Raw genomic sequence first — 27,029 nt, 5'->3', positions numbered from 1 at the left:
GGAGCCGCTGCCGCCGCCGCCGCCGCGGGACCCACCGGCCGAGGACGCCGCGGAGCAGGAGGCGGCGGCAGGCCCTGAGGAAAAGCCGCAGCAGCCGCCGCTGCCTCCTAAGGAGAACCCCTGGACCAAAAAGCCTCTTCAGCACCTGTCCCCCGCCGGGTCGGGGCCGCCGCCGCCCCCACTGGAACCAGGTCTGTGGCTCCGGGGTGCTGGGCACCCCCCGGCGCGTGGGCACGGGGGAGGGGCAGGCCTCATTCCCTGTCAGTCGGAGGTGTTTTGTTCCAAGGTGTCATTCACTCTGCCCGTTGACATACATGGGCATCTGGGACGGGCGCGGCAGGAAGAGGTGGGACCTCGGCGTCTCCTTGACCGCTGGGGGAGTGTGGCCCGTGGCCCCGCGGGCGCCGGCGTGCTGGGTTTGGCCCCCCACGTGTTCACTGCCTTGGGAAAGCTTCACTTGAGGTCGCCGGCGCGATGCACCCCGTGGCACAGCTTTCGTGGACTTTCCAAAAAGGGGGTGTCTTTGTACACGGAAGCGCGGTTGTGATTTTTTTTTTTTTAATTGTGAAGTCATTGATAAATTGAAAGTTTCAGTGTTTTCCAGTCACGAAGTAATCAGATTAAAGTTGAGGCTGTATGCTGTAGTTGATACTAAAATGCTTTTGCATTGTGATTGTGGTGGAAAGCAATCGAAGTAGGGTAGTTGACGTGACAGGGGATTGCTCTGTATTAAATAAATGGTCGTCCTCTCACGTTCAGTTAGCCCTCCTTTCTTTAGAGATGAGATTATGTCACTGCTTCCGAATGCTGGCCAGTAACGTGTGGCCTTTGATGCTTTATTTTGGTTTTAACAACTACTTTTTTTTTCTTCTTGAGTTTAAGTGGAAATAGCAAATACAACCAAGACGAAAAGCAACATCTCCTACTTTGGCTTTCTAAATTAAGTTGTAAATTAATTGAACTTTTAGTATAGCAATTACAGCTGTTTACTTGCTATTCTTGACTTTTTCTTAAAAGTTAACAGCGAGGCAGGGAAAATCTGAGCATGTTTATGGGGTTGTGAAGATCAGTTGAGATAAAGGATATGGTATAAATATAGTGGTTATTGTAGACCTGCTTTATGTTATTGCAGGTATATAACATTTCTTCAGAGGAATTCCAGTAGAGTGAGAGAAGTGTGCAATAACTAAAGTCAATTAATACTTCTTTCACTCTGCTGTGCAAAATCCAAAAATGGATTTTGACGCTTGCAGAAAAAAAAAACTTAAAATTTTGTTCTAAATTTAATATTACAAAGCATTCTCTTTTGCTGCAAAGATCTGTTTACTACTATTAACTAACTGAAGTGAACAAAAGTCTTAAAGTGAAATCTCCATAAAATTTAGGGACGAGAAAGAAGGTCCTAGTGAGTCTTAATGGCTGCCTCACCTCCCTATTTCTAAACTTACACAGTTATATATAAATTATACTCAGTGAACTACAAAGAAACCTGAACTCGTTCTTAGTTGATTGTAAAATCAGCTTGACAGGTTTTTAAGCTATTAAAGTAAAACCTTTTAATTGGAAATGACCTTGTGAAAAATATATAACAGTTTAAGGTAACTGCAGGTATCTTCACTGCGGATCTTAATCTTTGTTAGAGATTAAGATTAAACCACTGCTTGCTGTATGGTGTGATTCATGGGAATTTCAGTTTTGCTGTTAGGTATCTCTGTAGGCAACTCGTTCTCCTCTTGGAATCCATTCTGTCCCCACAGGAATACTGTTTTTCAAATTTGGAGTTGTATAGTAACTTGAAGTCTCTCCTATACCGACGCTATGCTGTTCTGCCACAACCTCTACTTGAAATTGAATAACTTTGGTGATATAAATAAGAGGCTGTGGTGTGGAAATACACAGTGCTCTGAGAGACTGGCTTCTAGGGCAGGCATTGTTAATAACTACTAGCTAGTTGACTTTTGGCAAGATTTCTGGCCTTGTGAATGAATGAAGTGAATGTATTTATCTCTTCCAGTTCTTAATACCAGAGTGCCATCTGTAACTGGGTGTCTTGGCTTCCTGTTTTCCTAAGCAAATTTGCAACTTCAAGAACAATGAAATAGGAGCATAGGTCTTTTAGAGTCCAGAGTAGGTGAACTAACTTAACACTAGGGAGTGTTAAGTTAGTACAATAATTAGTAGGAGGCCTGTATAATTTATCTTACAGATTAGCAAATTCTTGAGGGAAAAAGGATATTAATTATGCTGGGATAACAGATTTAAACCATGTGTATTCTGGCCAAACCTAGATTTACTGTCACTCTTTAATGAGTTACAAGGACTCCATCCACAGAATTTTGCCACAAAGTTTATTACTAGAGATAGAAACATTATAGGAAATCTAGGGGAGTGTTTCAAGATTTGTAATGAATTTTCTCTGTTAGCAGCTGCAGGTGATGCATTCTTGGTTCTTTAGACCTTGTGAGACACTTTCTTCCACTTTTAGGATAGTTCTGGCTTGTATATTGCTGTTTTTGGTAATTCAAATAAGTCCAAAGCCTTTTCAACCAATACCTGGCCCACCAAAGAGGCCTAAAATGGTGTCACTGCAGTCTTTAATTCAGTCAGTTCAGAAAGAATTGTTCTTCAGTCTGCCCTAACCCTGTTTAAAAGAGTTGCATTTACTACTGCCATGTCACCCTGAATGTGCCCGATCCCATCTAATCTCGGAAGCTAAGCAGGTTCAGGCCTGGTTAGTACTTGGATGAGAGACCACCTAGGACTACTAGATGCTGTAGGTGTAAAAAAATAAATAAACGAAGTAGTTGCATTTATTTTGGAATACCTGCATTAAAAATCACAATATGGGATTTATTAATTAATCACCTGTAGCCATGGTTAGATTTTGCATATTATAAATCAGCTTTCTAATATAATTTTCATTTTACCCACAGAAACAAGGTATATAAAATTTTTGATTTTTCTATCCTTTTTCATTCTTAATCTTCTCTGACCCTTTCGACCCTCTTTCTCTCAGTGCCTGTTCCCCAGCTGTTATTACCCTAGTAACATTTTAAGTTATATAGGTGATGCATACATTTTCCTTGTTAAAAACAGAACTTTTGATGTCCCCTTCAAAAGATGATAATCACGTTACCAATTTACTGAATATCCTTTTAGATCTATGCTATTATTTCCAAATATAGTGTTTTGTATATGTGTTTAGAGCATACCATTTTTCAGAGTGTTGGTTGATCCCTTTTTTCCCATTAACATTGTCACGTTTTTAAAAATTATTTTTTTATGGAGGTATAATTGATGTAGAACATTGGTTTTGAGTGTACAACATAATTATCATCACGGAGTATTTGTTAGATTATTATAGTTATGAAAATTGAAGTAGTTAAAATTGTCCTTATGTTGCAGTTTTTGTTTTCATTATCCAAGTTCTTAAAATGAGTTGTTTCCTTTATCTATTTAGAATTGTTTCCTTATAGATTCTTAGGGTTAATGAACAATATTTTAAAGATAATGAAATATTCAAAAAAATTTTACTGGTATAATGTCTCACCAGTGATGCTTGGAAAAAGGAGAGGTGGAGATCAAACACTTCTTCATGTATGTTTATATATACTTGGAGTAGTTTAAATTTTTTTCTTAGGTTTCGTCTGAAAAGATGTATAATTAAAATTTTAAATTTAATTTTATAGGTTGGCTTGCTTTTTCAATCTTAAGTTTCTCTAATGACATGCAGGGCAGTTTCCTCCATTTTAGTCAAATCATGGAAAAACGAAAAGAATTCTCAGGCCTGTTTTACTTGGCTTTTATATGTGTGTATAAAATTATGTTTAAAACCTGGTGGACTTTTTCATGTCAATACATACAGGTTTGTCTTCTAAAAGTTTTACATTATTCTGTGTAGATGTACTGTAATATAACTTTCCCATATTAATGAATGTAGAAGTTATTTAAATACAGTTATCAGAAAACCTGCAGTGAATATCTCATACAGACATCTTTGTGCCTTGTCTTGATTCCCAAGTAATTTCCCAGAAATTAAATTGCCTTATTAAAAAGTATATACATTTTAAATGATAGGTTATCCTTGAAAGATTATACTACTCCACACTCTTGCCAGCAGCATGAGAGAAACGTTCTTTTCTTTATAGACTGGCCAACATTTGGCATTCTCTTTTTTGTCAGCGTGATAGGTGAAAATAGTTTGTTTTGTTTTACATTTCTTTATTAGTACGATTGAGTACCATTTCATGTTTGACCATTTGTATTTCTTTTTTGAATCACCTGGTTTTTTTTTTTTTACTCATGTTTTTGTTTTGTTTAAGCTTATTTTTAACTGAAAAAAAAAACGGTTGATAAGGTAGTCTAGGTGAGCAGTGCAAAGGACTTCGTCATGTTGAACTTAGAATTAGACAAACGTGTTTGCACAGTTCTTATTGCATAACTACAGATCTCCCTTCCACCTCTGTTGGGATGCCTTCCCTTGTGCAGTTGTCAGCATGAAGGAGCAGACCAGAATGCTTGTTTTTTGAGGATAGCTAGCTCCCAAAGAAAAAGGAGAAAAAGTGCTGGCTTTCCAAGTTCGATTCTTTTCCTCAACTCATTAATCAGGAAATTTAATGTTTTCATGGGAGAAACTGGACTTTGGAACAGAAATATTTCAGGAAAGTCTTCCTCTTGGAAAAGTAAATTAACTCGAAGGGCCATTTAGTAACCAATGTTAAGAAATCATTCTATTCCCTATCCCAGAGTATCCAACCTCATTGGCCAACATAGTTTGTCAAATCTGCAGTGAGATTAAATTATAGTAAGGATAAAATATAAAAACACATCCCAATTACAATGTCTATATAGAGATACTCCATTAAAAAAAGTCAGCATTATAGATAGCACAGAATTTAATGTAAATTTTTCTCATTATATTTGCTGAAGAATTAAATTTGAGAGATTAAAATTTAAACAAAAATCTAAAAAAATTGAGTCTAAAAGATTTGACTGAAATCAAAATCTTGTTTCCTTTTATTTTTAAACGTGAAGAAATAAAGTTTGAAATTCTTCCCCTACAACTTTTTACATTTAGCTACAGGAAATAATCAATGTCTAGATAGAGTATGGGCTGTATTTTTAAATCAATAGAAAGATTATTAACTCTACCACATTCAGGTATTTTTTTCTCCAGTTTCTTAATAACTTAATTATGTCATTTAGTGTTGAAGTTTTTTTAAAAAGTTTACTTTTGTAGGGTCAGAATAAATTTTACCTTTCATTTCTGACCTTAATTTTGTGATTATTTATGTCTAATTAATTTGCAATAAAGTTGTATAAAACTTGTGTGGCCTATCCCTTATTACTTTTCATTATGTCATGTAATTTGTATAAGGATGTATTTTGTAACTACCAGGTACTTAATTTACTTGGCTTAGCAATATTTTGGGACATGTTGTGCATTTTGTTGAGAGAAAAGTCCCCCAAATGTCTTATACTGTATAACTTCCATAAAATATACATAGTATTTATAGAACATACTTCAGTCAAATTCTAGATAATGTTTAGGCAAATATTGGTTCTTTAAATTAGGGGTCTTTTCCTGCCCCCATTTTTGTCCTATTTGTCCATATATTTTTACTACTATATCTAATTTTTCTTAATGAAATATTTTATTTTATGTACATTTATACATATGTATACACCTACATATATGTGTCCTAAAGTATAAGGAAGAATAAAACAAATACCTGTGTACTCTGCTTTAGAAATAGAATTACTACACTGTTCTGCTTTGGGAATTACTACAGTATTCAAGATCCCTGTATGCCCACCCCGAGTGACATCTTTATCCTTCAGCCCCCTTTGATAAATAAGTACACATACTCTTTGATTTACGATGGGTTTATTTTCTGATACCATATCATTTAGTCAAAATTGCATTCAGCATAACACTATAGAGCATCAGTTGTCTATACTCACGTGTAACATAGTTATTTTATTGTCAAACACTTATTCAAGATAGGGACAAGTGGTGATTCTATGATAGTCTTATACGAAATTTTACAGAGATCTGTTTTTTTATGGTTTAAATCTAGATACAACTTAGAGTTGCCAAACTTGTTTGTTTTCAAAGACAAATAGTTTGTAGTTTTCTGATTTATTTTCTATATGCCCCATGATGAATGTATATTCAATAGAAAAATGTGTTACATTGGGAATTGCATTACTAACTTTATTGTATTGAAACATCGTATTTCTAATTTTTCATGTTGTATTTTGTTAGTGAAAGTACTGATATGTCGATGTAAGTAAACTGCTAATAGTTCCCACTTCTTGATTTTAACACTGAAGACCTATTTTAATCTACTTTTGAAATACAGTCTATTTTTTGTTAGGAATTCGAGTCTCAGAACTTTGGGTTTTGTTGGGAACGATGACTACAATGACTTACTGAAGTTGACATTTTAATAGTTATTTTGTTAAATATGTTGAGTGAAGTGTCTATAACAACAATTCTATGTTTGTTTGTTTTTTAGAGCCCGGTTCCCCACAAATTATAAAAGCAGGAAAACTTAGGACAAAGAAATCCAGCAAGGTTTGTCTTAACACGGAGTAGTTCTTCACTACTGTATATTCAGTTTGAAAAACATTGTTTTTAGATTATTGTGTATTTTTCTTCTGTTTGTATCATCGATGTTAGTTTAAAGTTAATATGCTAGAGAATTGTAGCTTTAATGCAAATCCCTATATGCCTCTCTTACCCTGTTTGTATCAGTTTAGTCGGTGTCATTAAATAGTGGTAGAAGTAGGATCATAAGACCAAAGCATTATTTCAGTGTTCTGTTATTTGGAGAACTAATTTTAGCTTTTGAACTAATTTTACAAATGCCTGCATATAATTGAATGTAGGCAATTCTTAAAATTGCTCTCACTTTTAGAAAATATTTTTTCTATTTAAAATTTCTAATTCGTGGACATAACACTTTATTTATTACTTTTTAGGCTAGTGATTTCAGCGATATGGCGAATTGGCCAACACCAAGTGAATTAGTGAACACTGGAGTGAGTATCGTTTTAAGACTTTTTTATATTTATAGGGAAAATATCCTCATTTCAACATGCAGAATTTATTTTACTTCAGATTTAGAGAATTACATTAACAAAAGGTGCTAAAAATTCATCAGCTACCTTTTTTATAGTTTTATCCATTTTGCAGAAACCCGATCTCATTCATCACACTGTCTTCATCTGGTTGTATTCTTAGGTAAAGTTACATTTGTAAGGGGCGGATACCATGCTGTTGAATGTAATGTCTACAAATAAAGAGATTAATTTTTAATTCAGTGTGTCTAATTGAAGCCCATTTTATGTTTCAGAATTTTTGCTGTTTTTGTGATTTATAATCTTTGCAATGTGAAGTGCTAATTATGTGTGTGTGTGTGTGTGTGTGTATATATATGTATATGCATACGTGTTACATTAAGAAGTGTTCAATGAATGGATTTTTAATTTAATTTTAATTGAAGCTTTAAAAGATGGTTCTAAGATATTCTAAAAAGGGGCTTTTTAAAGGAGTAGCATGTGGTTATCTGGTCACATGTTTTTATTAGGCACTGCACACTTTGCTATTTGTACTTTGTGCAGTATTGGTGTGTAGTTGTAGATAATATATATTAAACAACTTAATTGGTGTACAAATGATGTATAATAAACTGCAAATATATAAAGTATACAGTTTGATAAGTTTTGACCTATGTAAACATATGAAACCATCACCACAGTCAAGATAACACTTAACTATTACTCCAAAAGTTTTCTCACACTTTTTTGTAATTCTCCCTGTCACATTTTTCTCATCATCCTGGACGACCACTGATGTACTTTCTGTCACAGTTAATTTGTTTTTCCTACATTTTTATATAAGTGGAGTCATATAGTCTGCTCTGTTTTTCTGGCTTTCACTCAGCTTAGTTATTTTGAGATTTATTTGTATCATGTGTTTTTGTAGTTCATTCTTTACTGCTGAGTAAGGATTCTTGTATGGATGTGATGCTGTTTGTCTGTTCACCTATTGATGGACATTTATGTTGATTCTGCTTACTTTTTGGCTGTTAGAAACAGTTGTATACCAAATTTTGTATGGATATATGCTTTCATTTCTTTTGAGTAAATACCCAGGAGCAGAATGGCTAGATTTTATGATCACTATTTGTTTAGCTTTTTAAGAAACTACCAAACTTTTCATTGCCACTTGCAGTGCATGAGAATTCTAGTTATTCTACGTACTCACTAATACTCTCTGTGGTCACTTTTAATTTTAGTCATTCTAGTAGGTGTGTGGTGGTATTACATTGTAGTTTTAATTTGCATTACTCTGACTAAAGATGTCTAGCACCTTTTCATATACTTTTGCTATCAGTATATTTTTTTTTAATGAAATGTTCAACTGTAGCATATCTTGTAAAAATTGATTTTGTTGTTACTGCATTTTGAGAATTAGTTATATACTTTAAATACAAGTTTTCTATCAAAATGCTTAGGAAATATTTTCTCCTAGTCTGTGACTGACTTTTTCTTAACAGTGTCTTTTGAAAGTAGTTGTTTTTTTTTTTTTTAATTTAATTTTTTTAAAGTTGTCATTTGTTTTGCAATATTTAGGTAAGATACTACCACAGATTTTTGGATATGTTAATAACAATTATTTTATTCGGAAATACTTTTTGCAGTGTCAGAGCATTATCAACCAAGGAAATAAGAAGCCACAAAATAAAAAAGAAAGAGACGACAAAGTTGAAAAGAGATGTAACAGCGAGAGCAAAGAAAGCCGGGAAACAAAATTAGATGGTCCTGGTGAAAATATCAGTGAGGATGAGGCTCAGTCAAATATTCAACGAAAGAGAGGTTAGTTCATCTCTAACTTCATCTTGATTTGATTCTTTGGAAGGAAGTTGTAGTAATGAAGAATCGTATTCAAACAGTTGATTGCAGGTAGTAACCGATGAGTATTTTTGAATTTCTTCAGGGTACTATCTGCAATGGTAACTTATTTGTTTTTGTAACATTTCTGAACTATTAGGCTTTCCTTTTTGCATTTGACTTTTTTATGTAAGAAGGAATGAAGTTTCACTTACAGAAATGAGATGTAGTTTTATGATTGGAAAGTTATATGATAACTTGTTTTTTAAATCTACGTTGGAACTGCTCCCTTTATTTTAGGAAGTTCTGAGAAAATATTTTTTTAAGGATAGTCAAAATAATTTTTGTCAACTTCTTCCTCATAGCATTTTCTTACTAAATTACACTTTGAAGAAAAAACATTGTCTACATTCTTTTCCATATTCTTTTTCATGTGTCTAGAGTCAGGTTACGATTTAACTGCTTTATAAAAACATATCAGTGTTCTCAGCCTAGGAAAAAAGTGTTTTCAGGGGCCTCTAGGCAGAAGAATTCTTTAAACAGTCAGAAGGTTATTAGCTGAGGTGAGGTGAACATTGGGGAAAGTAGCAGGAGATGTTTTTGGAGAGATGGGCAAGGTCCATGTTATGTAGGCTCCAAACTTGGAATTAGCATTTTATCTTGAGTGCCATGGGAAGGCTTTGAAGCATTTTAATTCATGGAGGCAACATGGCATGGGAAGAGGACGTTACATGATACAGTCTTTGCCAGCCAGCTTCTTTAGTAATGAAAATAACAATCTACCATGTGTTGAGCACTTATTTTTTATTTTATTTTTTTTAATGAATATCTAATCCTTAGCTACAGGATAAGCTTTTGGCTCACTTGGTACAATGAGCCAAGGCTAATTGATCAAATGTGGTGGAAACATGATGACCATGTGGTTATTAAAAAAAACTTCCCCATTTCTTAGAACGCTTTATCACTTACCTTTTTCATGCCTCTTAGACACATAAGTAGTCTTTTTGGCTGTCTAGAATTTATACAGATGACACACCTGCCATTCTACTCTAAAATTTGTCCTTGTTAATTGCTTCAATTAAAACTGATCGGCTAGCATTAAAATCCAGGTGTTTATAGAGTAATATGATCATGTCATAAATTGAATCTCCTCAGACCACACATATTTATCTTCAAACGAAAGGCTTGTATGAGCCAATCTTCTTTTGATAGAATTTATAGTGTAGACCGTGAGTTTTTTGAGTCTTTCATATTCTCTCTTCCTCATCTGTTTATATTTTGTAGGGTTTGTAGGAAATCAGTACTATAGTTGCACACTAATATTCCCTTTCCTTAATTACCTTAGTAGTGTTTACTTTGCTCGTGAGTCTTTTAGTTAAAAAAATAATTTGGACAGAAGACTGAACATTTTGAAACCTTAACTGGAATCCATGAATAGATAATCTTCAGAATTGCACTATAACAATTAATTATACTATCTATACTATCTTTTAGTCAATAAAAAAAAATCAATTGCTTGTATCTCTTAAAAGTTATGAAAATGAGTGGTAGCTATGAAAAGATTTATCAAATGCAGTTAGACAAATTTTACACTTAAACCTAATTTTGAGAAATCTCTTTTCATTAGTAGTAATGATGGATAAGTCAATTCAAAAATGTTTTGAATTGCTAGCCAAGTTTTCAAACATGAATGTTAAAATGTCTTATCATGTATACCCCATTCTAGAGACTAAGAATCAAGTGTTAGACAGGAGTAGTGTGTACACATACTATTTTTGAGTAGCTTATCCATCAAAATTAAACGGAAGAGTGACCATTTCACTTAAGAGCAAAAGAATTTCAATGATACTCCATCACTGGCTTTTCACTTGATTTTCAGAAATACTATTTGCTCAAAAAAGTTTATTAAGGAGCTGTGTGAGAAGAAGAAAATTATTTTGGTACTCTACAAATAATTCCGTTAAGGACAGTGTCTCATCTAACTAATGTTTAGAGTCCTTTCAAAATTGCAAAGCTTTAGTGAAAATTGCGCATTGTCATTAAATGATTTTATTCTGTTTTCTTCAAGCTAACAAGCACAAGTGGGTGCCACTCCACTTAGATGATGTAAGACCAGAGAGTCAAGAAAGACCGGGATCCCGGAACAGTTCAAAATGTCTGCCTGAAGCAAATAAATCATCACATAACAATAGGAGAAATGATACACAAAGTAAGTTACATTCTAAGAGAAAAGTGACAAAAGAACTTTATCTTAATGCTTATTATTATTAATAAGTAAGTGTAGTTTAAACTATTTGAGAGTAAATCACAGACATTGTGCCCTTTTAATACTAAGTACCTGCAGAGTATATAGTGCAAGAACAGTAATACAGTGTGACTATCCACAGGCAGATTTTCCCAGTCAAGTCCTTTACAGTTTTTTCCTCTTCTTTTCCAGGATCTAATTTGGGATCACACCTAGCTTTTAGTTGTCTTTTGACTTTATTCTCCATTAGTTTGGAGCAGTTCTTTTGCTTTTATCTTTCATGACATTGCTTTTTTTCTGACAACTACAGGACAGTTAATGTGGTATATATTCCTCATTTGGGGTTTTCTCATGTTTCCTCATTGGATTGGATTATGAGTCTTTGTCAGGGATACTAAAAAGTTTTTTCAGAGCATCCCATAGAAATGCACATGATCTTGGTTTATCTTATTACTGATGATACTAACTTCGAGCACTTGGTTAAGTTGATGTACTCCAGGTTTCTTTACTATAATGATACTCTTTTCTCCTTTGTAATTACTCCCTTATTTGTGAGAGACTGAGATGTAGGACTCTCTAGTTTCTCATAAAACTTTTCACATGAGCTTCAGTTTCCATTGATGATTCTTACCTGCTTCAGTCATTATCATGATGGTTGCAAATAGTGATTTTTCTTACTGCACCTTCACTTCTATATTTATTAGTTGGCATTCCACTATAAAGGACAACTTCTGATTATTATCTGTGTGGACATATGGCCTCTTATTTTTTTAATCAGATATGATCCATTACCGTGATTATTTCAATTTGATGCTTGAATTGTCACAGATTTGGATAGTAGGAGCTGTTTCTGGCTCCTTTTAGGAAAAAAGTCAACTATTGATAGTTGTTTGTTTTTTTTCCGCTGCTTGTATACTACCATGTAACAAAATAAGGGTTCCTGTGAGTTCAGACAGAAAACCCTTGAAAAAGACTGAATTACAGGAAGGAATTGCAGGGCCTCAGTCAGTGATTCTCAATGAGAGTGATTTTTTTCCCTCCCAAGGGGACATTTGACATTGGCTGGAGATACTACAGGTTTTCACAGAAAGTTGATGGTGGATGAGTGAGTACTACTAGTATCTAGTAGGTAGAGACCATGGATGATACTAGACATTCTATAGTATACAGGACATCCCCCCCATACTAAAGAGTTATCTGGCTCAAAATGTCAGAAGTGCCAAGGTTGAAAAACCCTTGTCTTTAGGATATATGTACTTTCAAATTTATTATTCCAAAAAATTTTTTGAAAGTGGATGTGCCTATTTTTGCTCTCACTAGCAGTATACAGATATTCTACCTTTTCTGTCTTGGTCCACATTTGATATTACAGGGCCTTAAAATGTTTGTCAGAGTGGAGTAGATGAAATGCTGGTTCATTAATTTGTGTTTCTCATGGCCAGGGAGGTTAAGCACCATTTTCTATATTTACTTTTTATTTGCATTTCTTAATTTGCCTTTACCTTTCTTAGCCATTTGCCATCAAGTTGCTTTTGTGTGTTTGTGCGTAAGAAATTTATGAGTTCTGTATGTATTCTGGATGTAACTCCTATATTGTGTTGCAGATGTCTTCTCCCAGTTTGTTTTCATTTCCTTTTTTTCTTTAAAGGTAATGTCTTTTTCTTAAATAGAAACATCCTTTCCTTAAATATTTCATAAAAACAAATTTTTAGGAGTTTTATGTATAGTGTAAACCCAATTATCTTGGAACTTCTGGTATCTTAAAAATACTTTTTAAAAATCTTTTTAGTGTGTTATTTTTACTTGTTAGACTGTTTTTTATGTTAGTACTTTTATGGGCTCAGGAGAGACATTTTGACAAATTTCTGCGGGATCTCTTAAGTTTCTATCTATCTGAAGAATTCCTGGTTACTAACAAATAGTTACAAGGTAGGGAAGCGTTACCATCTTTTAATAAAGATAACAGTGTTATTCATAGCTGCAAATAGGAATGTCTAAAAATATTTTTATTTTAAAAAGGTTGGAGGCGTGATAGAGAAAAGAGAGATGATCAAGATGAAGTTTCCAGTGTGAGAAGTGAGGGTGGTAATATCCGAGGTTCCTTTAGAGGCCGAGGAAGAGGACGCGGACGGGGAAGAGGACGAGGCAGAGGAAATCCTCGATGTATGACAGTTTTTTGTTTTTCTTGTTTTTTTGTTTTTTGTTTGTTTGTTTGTTTGTTTTTTTGTTGAATTAGATGAACTTTGAAAAAAGCGTGCAAGCCTTCTGTTAGTTTTTCCCACTATCTCATATAATAGTTTATTTGTCTGATAATAAAGATGGCTTTATATTGGTAATCGTTTGAGATACTTCACTTTGGATTTTTCTTTATAGTAACTATTTTTTCTTTTTCTTTTTTTTTTTTAAATCTGTGATCTTTTTTTTTTTTAATTCTCATTAAGTGAATTTTGATTATTCGTATGGTTATCGAGACCCTGGTGAAAGGACTGATCAACCATTTCAAACAGAACTTAATACCAGTATGATGTATTACTACGATGACGGTACAGGAGTACAGGTCTACCCTGTGGAAGAAGCATTGCTTAAAGAGTATATTAAACGCCAAATGTAAGTGGATCAGATTTAAGCAGATGAGATAATAAAAATCTGTTGCAATATCAGACTTTAAGATCATTGATAGTGAATATATTCTAACTCAATTTTAGTAAAATTGCAGGATTTTAATAGTATTTTTAATATTTTTATAGGAAATGTTAGTAAAGTATGTTTCTTTAAAAAGTTTATATGTGGTTTGTTATATCACTACTACTTTCTCTACTGTTTTTCTCTTAGGTATTTCTCTGCTAAAGGATATTAGTTATAGCATCATAGCGTAATATGCATGATTAAATGTAACAATATAAAACTACTGTATATGAATTCGAGCAAGTGAAACTTGGCTTTATATTGAAATATCATTGAGTTTGTACTTGTTTTTTAGATTCCACATGTAAGTGAAATCATTTGATATTTGTTTTTTCTCTGACCTTTTTCACTTTGCATAATACTCTCTTGGTCCATCTATATGTTGTTGCAGATGGCAAAATTTCATTGTTTTTTATGGCTGAATAATAGTCTATTATATGTATGTATGTACATGTATATGTATGTGTTTATATATACCACTTCTTTATCCATTTATTTATTGATGGACACTTAGTTTGCTTTCATATCTTGGCTGTTGTAAATAATGCTGCAGTGAACATAGATGCATGTGATATCTCTGTTACAGAGATATCAGCTGACAGTCTTGTGGGAGTTCCCTGGTAGGTAACTAACTGCTTTTCTCTTGAGGCTTCTAAAATTTTCTCTTTGTCTTTTTAACCTTTGGCATTTTAAATATGATGTGTTTTGGTGTGGGCCTGTTTGGGTTCATCTTGTTTGGGACTCTGCACTTCCTGGACCTGAATGTCATTTTCCTTCGCCAGGTTAGGGAAGTTTTCCGCCATTAGTTCTTCGAATAGGTTTTTAATTCTTTGCTCTCTCTTCTTTCTCATATCCCTGTCATGTGAATATTGGTACACTTGATGCTGTCCCAGAGGCCCCTTAAACTATCATTTTGGGGGGGATTTTTAAATTCTTTTTGCTGTTCTAATTGGCTGTTTTCCGCTAGCTCCTTGTCTTAGAAATCGCTGATTTGATCCTCTGCTTTATCTAATCTATTGATTCCCTCTCATGTATTTTTCATTTCAGTTATTGCATTCTTCATTTCTTACTGGTTCTTTTATGTTTTTTATCTCCATTTTTTAAAATTATTTTTTATTGTGATATCTAGCTCCATTTTTATATGTTCTATCTCTTTGTTAAAATTCTTAGTTCATCTGCTGTTCTTCTAAATTCACAGAACTTCCTTTTTTGTTTTTATTTATTTATTTATTTTAAGCCCCCCACCCCCTTCCACCACTGACCTACAGATGTTGCCGTCTCCCCTTAAGAACTGGATCTCTGAAGGTGGGGCATCTCTTCCCACACACTAGCGGCACACACCCGGGGCCTGGCACACCCGGGGTATGGGCAGTGGCTCTGCTGGAGCTCGAACTGAGGACCTTCTGTGTGTAAAGCAGACGTGCTAACCACTACTCTATGGAACCACCTCCATAGAACTTCCTTATAACCAGTATTTTGAACTCTGAATCTGGTAGATTGCTGGTCTCCATTTTGCTTCGTGCTTTTTCTGGAGTTTTGTTCTGTTATTTCATTTGGGACATGTGTCTTTGTCTTCTCATTTGGGCTACCTCCCTGTGTTTGTTTCTATTCGTTAGAAATAAACTGCTACATCTCCCAATCTTAGTAGAGTGGCCTTATGTAGTAGGTGTCCTATGGGGCCCAGTGGTACACTCCCTGGTCATCTATACTGGGTGCTCCATGTGTGTTTCTTGTGTGGGTTGTGTGTGCCCTCCTGTTGTAGTCAAGCCATGATTTCTGTTGGCACATCAGTGGGAGGGATTGACCCTGAGGACAACTGGATGCGAGAACTGGCCATGACTACAGCAGAGGAGCCGTTGTGCAGAAGCTGACTCTGCAGATCAGGATTTGCTTTAGTGGGGCTCTGGTGCCTGCCAAGTTGGCGTTTTTGTGGAGGTGGCTGCGTGGTGCTCTGGTGTGGTCTGAAGCCAAGCTTTGTGTGTGTTGGTTCTGCAGCTCCTTGGAAGGGGCTATGGTACAGGCCAAGGTCAGCCGCTGCCTGTGCTTGACTCTAGGGCCACATGGTATGAGGGTACAAAGTGATTCTGCAGTTGTTTGCTGTTTGTGCATGGTTTGGAGGCACCTGAGAGAGGCTAATCTGTGAACTGAGGCTGGCTGTTACTAGTGCCAGGTTCTGTCAAAGAAACAGGGAGATCTTGAATTGTTCAAATATGTAATTGTGTATGTACACCTGTGCCCACATATTCACTGAGTTTTTACTAAGCATTGTGCTGATTACTAGAGTTCAGAAGTATTAAACAATGTCAATACTCTGTAAATTTAGAAAACAGAACAAACTATAATCTACTCTGTAAACTAGACAAAGAATACTTCGAATATACTATTCTTTTCAGTAATGGGAAAATGTCGGAAGCAGTCTCTTGACATGTGCGTACTTTTATTTACTGCTTAAATGAAACAAGTAAAAGTAGTTTTGTAATAAATTTTCACTTAATGGACTCATTTTAAAAAATCAGTTACTGTTGAACTTATAAAATGCTGATAAATTCTTTATACTTAGGTAAGGGTGATCAAAGATAGAAGTTAGTGTTAGTTTTTTTGGGAGATAATCAGTATTCTCAATTTCTTTCTGCTCATGTGTAAGAGAAATTAACTCAGGATTTTGCTGTTATATTTTCCGTCTCTGTTGTATTAAATCTATATAATGCCATTAATAGATTAAAATAGTTTTTTAGCATTTGGTATTATAAGCAATAGATATTTTTATTTCCCATTGAATAAATGGATGAAATTTATGTTTATTTATTTCTTTTTTCAGTGAATATTACTTCAGTACAGAAAATTTGGAACGGGACTTTTTTCTTAGGAGAAAGATGGATGAACAAGGTTTCTTGCCTATTTCTCTGATTGCTGGTTTCCACCGTGTTCAGGCTCTTACTACAAACCTTAATCTCATTTTAGAGGTAATTATTCATTTATAAAAGTGTTGCAAAGCAGTCTGTACTTTCTGTTTATGCGCTGAACATAAAACTGCTCTAAAAAATAAAATATTTAGAAATTTAAGGGGAAAAAAAGGAAAACAATCAGTAGTTGCCTGAGGCTTACACTGCATCACATGACTTTTTTCTATTTTATAAAACCCAAATAAATATCTAACCCTGGAAGCCCCTCAAAGAATTACTAATGATGTTTCCACCTATTTTTAACCTGATCCTTCAAACTTGAACCTTCTTGGCTGTTCTTGGTCCTTTAGTCTTCTTCAAGTTGCATTATAAATGCATATATTACCATTTGTTAAATTTTTGAGAATTTTAGAAGTCTTTCTAGTTATGTTCTTAATGCTTTTATTAAATCTCTTGTCTGTCCTGTTCTAGAAATAAATGCTTTCAGCATTTTGGGTTTTTGTTCCTTTGATTGTCCCTACATACAATCAAATTTGCTGTTTGCTGTATAGTTCTCTGAGTTTTAACAGACAATATCCTCGTGTCCCTGTGTAGCCAGTTCAGCCAGTCCATTTCCTTATAAACAGTACCTGGAAACCACTGACCTGATTTTTGTCCTAGTTTTGCATTTTCTAGCATATCATATAAATCATATAAATTGTAGCCTTTTGTTTCTCATTACTTTCACTGCACATAGTGCTTTTGGGATTCAGTCATGTTGTTGCATGTATCAGTTTGTTCTTATTGTTGACCACTATTCCACAGTACGGATGTACCACAGTTTGCTCATTCAATTGTTGATAGACGTTTAGATTGCTTCCAGTTCTAGAGATTATGAACAAAGCATAAAGGTCTTTGTGTGGACATATGTTTTCATTTCTGTTGGGTAAATAGTGAGGATTGTGTTAGCATAAATGCATGTTAAGTGAATCTTTATAAGAAATTGCCAACTTATTGTCCACAGTGGGTTTGACCATTTTACACTCCATCAGTTTGTAAGAGGGTTCCATTTGTTCCATGGCCTCATCAGCACTAGGTATTATCAGTTTTTCTGAATTATAGGTAGGCAGTGGTTTCTCATTGTGGTTTTAATTTGCATTTCTCTAATGACTAATAATGTTTAGCCTCTTTATGTTGTTTATTTGCCATTGGTGTAACTTATTTATTGAAATATCTGTCTAAATAGTTTATTTTTATTGGAGAATTTTTTTTTTTTTTAAATAATGGAATCGTAAGAGTTCTTTATTCTGGTTACACATCCTTCATGTGTATTTTACAAATATTTTTTTCCCAAATCTCTGGCTCATCTTCTCATTTTCTTAACAGACTTCTTAAGCACATTTTTTGAACACATGTGCTCTATGCTTTAAAAACTGGCCATAAGGACTTGATTCCATAGTGTAGCAGTTAGCACGTCTGCTTGACACACAGAAAGTCCTGAGTTCACGCCCCAGTGGAGCCACGGTCCATGGTCTGCTACAGCCATGCCACCCTGAACAAAACAAGCCCAATGTCTGATCTCAGAAGCTAAGCAGAGTCAGGCCTGGTTAGTACTTGGATGGGAGACCACCTGGGATGACCAGGTGCTGTAGGCATAAATAATAATAATAAATAAATAAAAATAAAAAATAAATAAAAACTGGCCATAGGAAAGTCCAGGTTTTCAAAACACTATGAATTAGTGATTTGTTATTTGTTGATATGTAAGTAACTAGTGATTTTTTTGTTTTATGAAAAAATCACTCCAAGCAATACCATTATTGTGTATGTTTATAGATAGTGTTTAAATAAAGTTTCTGTATACTGTAATTTGAAGAAAATTTAGTTTTTTTCATGCTGTGTTTACTTTTGGATCAAAATGTTATGATTATGCTCATAGTAGAATGAGTTTATTAACTGCTATCATTGTGCTATAGCAGAGATCCAGCTCAGCTTTCATTTTCAATGAAATTGATACCAATTTCCCCCACTCCATTTTTCTGTAGGAATCTGGTTGTAATTTCATTATTGCATGCTTTTTCAGGCCATTCTTATTCCCATTAAATCCTCAAGCACAGTTTTCAGGTCATTCAGCTTCTAAAACTTAAAGCAGTAGGAAAGGAATATTTAAAAGAGCGTTTGTGTTACTATTATGGTTAGTATTTTGATAGTAGCCGATGATATAGTAGGAAATAATACTACTGTAAAATGCAGAAACACATAACCGTAGTGATTTAGAACAGCATACGCCTGTTATTCATTCATTATACATTAGACATTCATTATGCACATGCCATTTGTTACAATGGAAAAGAGGTCCTTTTCCTGTTAAGAAGGTAAGGCTTCATTAAGGCTTTGCAATATAAACACATTGATTTAGAGACTTTGAAACCTGCACACACATCTTTGTAGCTCTGTGACCTTGGGCAATGTCCTGAGATTTCTCTAAAGTGGAAATTCTAACATACTTCGTAGTATTGTCATAAGGATGAAATGTGTAATGACAGTACCTGGTCCACACCGGAAGCTCTGAAATAGAATGTGGTTATTATTAATCTTTAAGGATGTCCTTTTATTGATCACTCTTTATCTTCATTTTATTTTTATCAGCTTTTTCCTGTTTGCATTTGTATATGCTTAACTCTTTACTTTCTTGCGGGAGAAAACTGTCAGAAGAAGCAAAATAGACTTCAACTGACACCTATATCTGCCCCGGTTGAATTTGCCTGCATAGCCAAACTTATTGAATTTGTTTCCTCCTTTCCCATTCAGCTTACTGTGTATGTGGGTTTGTTTTTTTTGTTTTGTTTTTTTTACTTTAACACATTTGTTGTATTATTGCTATTGTAGCGATATTTATCTCATTACGTAGTACGATATTGTTGCCCATAGTCGTTACACTGTGTCTTAGATCTCTCAGGCTTATTTAGTACTCATTACAAGTTTGTATCCTCCCCTACCCCATGTCTGGCAATCACCATTCCACTCTATTTTTGAGGCGTTTGACTTTTTTGGAATCCACATATAGGTGATTATCATACAGTACTTATCTCTTTCTGTATCTGACTTATCTCACTTAGCATAATGTGCTCAAGGTCCGTCCATTTTGTCCCTAAATGGCAGGAAAGATATCCTCCTTTCTCATGGCTGAATAATATTCCAGTATGTATATATACCACAGTTGTAAAGATCATTCATTTGTTGATGAGCATTTAGGTTGTATTGTATCTTGGCTACTGTAAACATGAGAGTACATACATCTCTTCAAAATCCTAGTTTCATTTCCTTTAGGTATATACCCAGAAATGAAAATGCTGGATCATATTGTAGATCCAGCTTGCTGCATTCTTGACTCTTGCTCTACTTCTGAGAGCTATTTTGTGTCTTACTTTTTAGATCCAATTGATCCCAGCTCTGTAGCTAATCACTTGTATAACTATTCAAATTACTTAACCTTTTCAGTTTTCTCATTGTTTTAATACAGCACATAATGCTTAAGCAACCATAGATTATGAGGACTTAGAGCAGTAATGAACATAATATATGTGAAGTCTTTAGAACTGTGCCTGCTACTCTCATTTTAAACCTTTTTCCAAATTGGCTGACCTTGTGATTTCTTAGAATATGTAGTGCTCTCTCCTTATGTCTAGGTCTTTGCACATGCAAGACTTTCTTTTAGTTCTAGGCATAAAACTAGGAACTGGGGATAAACATCTATGTATTCCAGTATTGGTAATTATTCATAATAATAGGTATCATTAAGAAAAGGACCAAAATTAATAGCTAGTCTATAAAAACTTTAGATACCAGAAATATTGAGTGTATACTGTAACTCCTTGTTTACAAGTTCAGGATAAACAAGGTTTGGTTTTAATAAAAATATGTCTAACTCTTTTCTTGGTGCTTTCATTAAGTTTTCATGTGATATTTTTGTATCATCCTGTTAATTCCTGAATCATGACGGGTTCACTTTCTGTTCTCCTTATTTTCTTCTTGAATTAATTTTTTTTTTTTTTTTTTTTTTTTTTTGCTAATAAAGAAATTCCCTGTGATTCAAGATTCAAAGGATATATAGTGAAAGATTTTCTTTCCTTCTTTCACCAGTAGTAAACTAGTTAAACCTTCCTTGGTGGTAATCAGTATTACTTCTTTTTTTGTATATTCCCCCTGAGATAGTTCATGTTATACTACATACAATGTATACCTTTTTTTTTTTTTAAATATATATGTATAAACATGTATTGGAAGAGCATTCAATGGCTGTATATAAAGAACTTGGACTTTTTTCCCCCCATTTTTTTTCTTTAAATTTTTCCTTTTTCACTGAGACATAATTTATATACTGCATACTAGAAATTATAAAGTTATAAGTTACCTTCCCTATTTTATACCTGTGTAGCTGCCACCTAGATTAAGATATAGAACATTTCCAAATCCCACAAAGCTCCCTATGACCCCTCCTAGTCAGTACGGATGCTTTCCTCAAAGTTCATTGCTTTTCAAGATCTCACCTGTTTTTAAACGTCATATGGTAAGAATTATACAAATTCTTTTATATCTGGGATTAGATCATCATTCTTCCTTTTTATCCATTGTTGGTATATAGCAGTTGTTCATTTTCCATTTTGGGGTAGTATTCCATTGTGTAAATAAACTTTTCCCATGATTCTCTAGTCAGACATTTGGATTCTTTACAGTTTGAACATTATTGTACATATTTTTTTGGATGGACACATATACTTATTTTCCTGTGAAATTGATCGATGACAGGATTTGTATATGCTTAGCTTTTGTAGTCACTGCTGAGCTTTTTTTCGAAGTATTGATCCAATTAAATCTACCACTGTTGAGAGTTCAACTTGTTCCACTTTCTAGCCAAAAGACAGCCTTTTTCCAAAACATTATTTTGAAAAATTTTAAGTTAGGAAAATATCAAGGTTTTAAAAATTCAGGTGTAAATAGGTTTTCAGTTTACGTTTTGAAAATTGTATAAGCCCACTCCAAACAAGATGCAGTCTTTGACTCTAAAGACTTCCTTAGTGGTCCTTTCCAGTCCATCTTCCCCACCTTACCCCAATCCCACCCTAAACCAAAGCACTTTTCTGATTGTATTAGCATAGATGGATTTTTCCTGGTCTTAATATTTGTGTAAATGGAATTGTCTTCTGGCTCTTTAATTTATAATTTTTCAAATTCATCCATATTGCAATATTTAGATGCTAGGCATACTGGTTTGCTACTTGGATGTCATTGCTTCTAGAACGTTCACTGTACAAAACTAGGAAAGCATATGTGAGAAAATAGATATCACCAATTCAAACCCCTTACTGTAGGGTTCTTCTTTATTTCTTCTGTATTTCAGACTCTTCTCTTTCAGTGAGTATCCCGATTCCCATCAAAGAGTTTGTTTTTAAATTTTTAATACTAATTTCAAAGTTATGTTTGATTATGGAAAATATAACTTGAGAAATATTATAGTAATATTAAGGTCATACAAATATAAAACTCTTAAAGTATATGTAAAACTTAATACATGTGCATTCTCCAACTAAAGTATAACAAGCTTTAATTTTTTAAAGTTAACATGTATGTTAATTTTTATGTTTGTATTTTTTAATTTCTAAAGGTAAGTACCCTTGAATCTTAGTTAAAATTCAGATCAATAAGACTTTAGTTTTTATTTTGAAGAAACTTTGTTTTAGTTTTATTTTATCCCTTAATTACATCATGTTTATTTTTGATAATCACCATAGGCTAGTGGCTAAGAGTTTTACCGGTGGACAGATAGTAAATGATTTGAGTCCTGGTATTAACTCATACTACGTCTGTGCTCCTTATCAAATTACCGTTGTCCCATTTTGGGGGGATATAGTCCACGACCCCCAGTGGATGCCCAAAACTATGGATAGTGCTGAATCATATATATTGTATGTACTGTATTTTTATATATACCTACAAATATACCTTTTCACTTAAAAAAGCACTTTATGGATTTTCTTTGGCATATCTTAATTACCAGAATAACTAATGTTGTGCTTCAGATTCATTAAGTAAAATAAGTGTTACTTGCAGCAAAACACTAATACCGTGATAGTGGATGTGGTAACGCAGATGGCTACCATGTGACTGATGGTCAATGTGCATATGTTGGACAAAGGGATGATTTGGTCCTGGGTGAGACAGAGCTGACAATGTGAGATTTCATCACACTACTCAGAACAGCATGCACGATTAAAAATTTATGAATTGTTTATTTCTGGAATTTTTTATTTAATATTTTCAGACCACAGTTGACCACTGGTAACTGAAACTGTGGAAAGTGAAATCGCAGATGGCGGGTGGGAGGGACTGTTGTACTTTTTTTTTTTTTTTTTGAGCTTCAGTGTTGTTGGGAGTATAGGATGTACAATTAATTTTTTTTTGAGCGAAAATTCTTTAATAGATCAAAATTCCTATTGCTAGGCACTGAAAGATAGCACAGAAGTGGAAATTGTGGACGAGAAAATGAGAAAAAAGATAGAACCAGAAAAATGGCCAATTCCAGGCCCTCCGCGTAGGGTGCCACAAACAGACTTCTCTCAACTGATTGATTGCCCAGAGTTCGTACCAGGCCAAGCTTTTTATTCACATACAGGTAACAGCTTTTCTTCTAGAGCAAACAACATAACAATGGGCTATTTGGTACAATTTACCTATGTTTTTACATTTTATTTAGATTTAATAGGAAATTTAAAGCTAACTTTTGATGTTCAAAATTCTATTCATATTGCCTCCCTCACAGTGCTATAAATGAAATAGGGATTTAAGAATTATGAATGAAGCTCTGCTCTATTTGTTCTTAAATTATTTGTGTACTTCGTTATGTGTGGAGTTTCTACTTTATTTTCTCTTAATTTTACTAAATGATATCTTATAGATATATTGTGCCAGTTTTCCCCCTGTAGCCTTGGAACAGTCTAGTAGGATTGCAGTAGTCTAAGCATTTTATACTTAAGAGTGGGGTAGACTTCTAATGTGCTTCAACCTTGTCTTGAAAAGATGAGGTGACCTAATGCTTAATTGGGATTCTCTTATGGAGTTATAATTACAGATTTAAGAATTGGTGGTATTTAAAATTTCCAAAAAGTGCTTTAATGTTAAGATTTTTTTCCTGGATCATTTTTAAGACATTCCCTCTTGGGAAAAAATATGTGTGCTTAAACTTTTTTCAGTCAAGGTGATGATCTACTGATGCTCTTGGATGTCATTTGATCGGAATATGCAGAGGAATAGGTGACTCACTGAAATATTATAAATATTGGAACAAATCATGCTGCAGAAATGAAAGCAACCAGACTGACTTCTGTGCAAGAATGTCTACTCCCAGCTCCTCTTGGAGGAGGTTGGGCCAACACTGCAGTGGAGATAAACACCTTTGTGATGACGATGAGAGACCAGAGGACTGCTGTTGTTTTTATATGAGCTGCCCATTTGTGTGTAATTAGCCTGGGCTGCATGTGCTTCTTTTTTTCACGGTGGGAAAGTTAATTATCATTCTGGAAATATTATAAGATTCTGTCTTTTCCTTCCAGACTTATGTATTTGTGTCCATACCAATAAAGCAGAAATAGAGAGGCTCGACTGGCATTTCCCAGATCATTAGGTCCTTTGCTATTTGATTTGCCTTTCAGTGTAGTATACATTGTATAACTTAACATGTTGTCATAATAATTCACATGGGGTATAAGATTTATTAATGTGGACACTACGGGATAAAAAATTTAAGAAATGAACAAGAGTATTTTTTTCTTTACTCTTTAAAATGTATTTTTGATACACTAGTATGAGACACCTGCCAATAAAGCACTAATGGACAGTCTCAGATATTTTTATTTGGTGTTTCTTTGTCAGCTCTCTGTGCCTCTAAACCTAGAAAGCAACTTGGACAGGTGTCTTAAAATTTGAAGAAAAGTGATATTTTTAGGTTTTTTTTTTTAAAAGATCTGATGTCTGATTGTATAAGTTAGATTAATTTATTGTATAAACTTGGGGTCCAAGATGACATTTTTAACCTCCAACAGGTATTAGGTGAGTTAGATAAAATAGAAAATATTTCTTCCACAAAATAGCTAAGATAGGTCAGTCAAGTTGGTGATGCCTGTCCATTAGCCATTTATGCATTAATAAAATTACAGGAAAAAAAATAATGTCTTGTAAATTTTTGTGTTTTTTTTTATGTACAGTCATTGACATGCACATACATATTACCTGAAATAAGTCAACATATATCTAAGTGCTAAAAATTTTAGGTTCTTTAAATTATACATCAGAAACTAGATGAATAATGAAAAACATATTGAACGGTGGAATTTTCTTAGAGTTATGCTCATACACATCACATCGTAGGAATACTTATGTAAACTCCACCTTTTCCTATGAATTCACAAATTTCTGATCTTAATAATTCCCCTCTAATAAGAAAGCCTTAGTTTTCTAAATTCAGTGGAGAGTAACGTGTCACCAAAAATTTCAAATCGAAATGAGGAATAGGAAATGCAGATTTTTTTCTGTGCCTATGTGTAGAGAAAGGTGGGGACACTTTTTAATCTATATTCTTTTTACTCAGATGAAAAGGCTTTAAATTTCAAAAATAACTTTGTGTATACTTTGTGAGGGATTTATGTGATAAAATATTTAAACGTTTTGGTTCTTTTCATCAAAGAAATTAAAATTTCTATTTTTCCTTCTGGAGCTCGAATTGTCTAGCATGAATTGACCTTTGTGTTGAATGGAGAACTGTAATACACCAGAGAAGGTTGATTATAGGAATGATAAGGTGTTTTGAGATTTAGGTTTTGTAGTTCTATGGACATAGTATTGCACTAGCAATAGTAAAAGGATTTCATTCACAAAAATTGAGAGGTCAGATTTCTGACGATCTTGTGTTTGTTTATTTTTGGCTTTAAAAAATGTACGGGAGGATTCCTAATGATTATTAAATAAGCTGTGGGATTTACTTTGAAAAATCAATCTGCAAAGTATCCTTGGATGTGCCACACATGAAATATGTAATCCTTTTAAAGCAATCTATAATAATAACCTAAAGCTGTGATTTAGGGTGGATAAAAAGTCGTACCAGGAGGATGTCATGCATATATATGATGGTTCATCTTTGGGGAGTCATGTTGACAATTTTCAATTAATGAAACAGCAAAAATATTTTCTACGGGTTCTTACAGACGAGAAGCCATAAGTGCCCACATATGTGTCTAATTTTTTGTCTAAGTTTAATGTCGAGTAATCCAAGTCATATTCAAACTCATTTGGTCTTGGAAGAGTAGGGATTTACTATTACCCTTAAAATTTACTTACGTATATATAGTTTGAAGTCATTTCATTGTATAACAAAGCACAGAAAATCACACAACACACACGCACATAGCTTAATTATGAAGTGAACATCTTTTAAGAATTTGACTTTTAAATTCTCTTGTCATACCCAAATTTGGTATTTTACTGTAATTTAATTTATAAGCACGTGCGTTGTGAATATAGTGAAACACTTGACTTCATGGTAGAAACATTTGAGCTTCAGTAGCATTCAGAGATGATTATATGATAAACTTAAGTAGATGTTTAAAGATTAAATTTCTATGTTAAAAATAGTAGCTACTGATTGCCCTAGCATCTGCCAGGTGCTGTTCTTATTTATACATGCACTAAGCATAATGGTAACTTAGTTAAATCTCAGTTTCTAGGGTGATGGTTCTGAGAAAGCTTTATTCACTGTGTGAACATACATGATTCATAGTGTTAAGAATAGGGTTCTCTCTAACTTCAGTAATGCTGACATTCCAAACCTAGCATTTACTCATACTACTTTTGTGGATCAAGTAATGGATACATACACCATTAAGTTGTAGAGTGACAAGGTTCAACATAATGTTTTTTATACTTGTAATCCTAATAATGTTTTGAACACTTTAACATGTAAATATTACTATAACAGTATAAAATTATGGATGTTTTACTTTTTTTAACCATATCATTGAAATATAGTACAGATTTTACATATATTCTGAGCCTATTTTAGGACTAACTACATTTTGAGAACCCATTAGCTCCATATAGCTGGTGGCTACTGTATTGGACAGCATAATTCAGAGCTTTTTCTATTATGAAACAATATGCTCTTTAATACAGTAATCTGGTGGTTGTATCCTGGATCTAAGTATGGATCCGTGGAGAAAATAATGCATTTGATTCTAGCATATAATAAGTAAAAGTAAAATCTTGGA

General features: G+C 33.9%; 1 protein-coding gene across 7 annotated transcripts in view; it reads left to right on the top strand.

Moving 5' to 3' along the window:
- Positions 1–6: 6 nt before the first annotated feature.
- The window catches only part of LARP1B (La ribonucleoprotein domain family member 1B), an 82,678-nt gene continuing 55,655 nt past the window's right edge, over positions 7–27,029 (top strand). For 6 of the 7 annotated variants that reach the window (XR_895989.2, XM_023531803.1, XM_011362122.2 and 3 more), the window contains exons 1-9: positions 7–191; positions 6,522–6,580; positions 6,988–7,047; positions 8,712–8,886; positions 10,970–11,110; positions 13,166–13,309; positions 13,588–13,753; positions 16,650–16,794; positions 23,215–23,386. Coding sequence is in view for 6 of the 7 variants with exons in the window: in XM_023531803.1 (XP_023387571.1) it covers positions 7,006–7,047; positions 8,712–8,886; positions 10,970–11,110; positions 13,166–13,309; positions 13,588–13,753; positions 16,650–16,794; positions 23,215–23,386 (985 nt within the window). In the remaining variant the exon portion in view is untranslated. Of the gene's footprint in view, positions 192–6,521; positions 6,581–6,987; positions 7,048–8,711; positions 8,887–10,969; positions 11,111–13,165; positions 13,310–13,587; positions 13,754–16,649; positions 16,795–23,214; positions 23,387–23,963; positions 24,939–27,029 lie in introns of those variants that run through there. The other variant, XM_011362125.2, reaches the window with a different exon arrangement.

This window comes from Pteropus vampyrus, unplaced genomic scaffold (assembly GCF_000151845.1).
Source record: "Pteropus vampyrus isolate Shadow unplaced genomic scaffold, Pvam_2.0 Scaffold73, whole genome shotgun sequence".
Classification (NCBI taxonomy): domain Eukaryota; kingdom Metazoa; phylum Chordata; class Mammalia; order Chiroptera; family Pteropodidae; genus Pteropus; species Pteropus vampyrus.
Note: the sequence above shows the minus strand (reverse complement) of the source record. Positions and strands in the feature narration are given on the sequence as shown.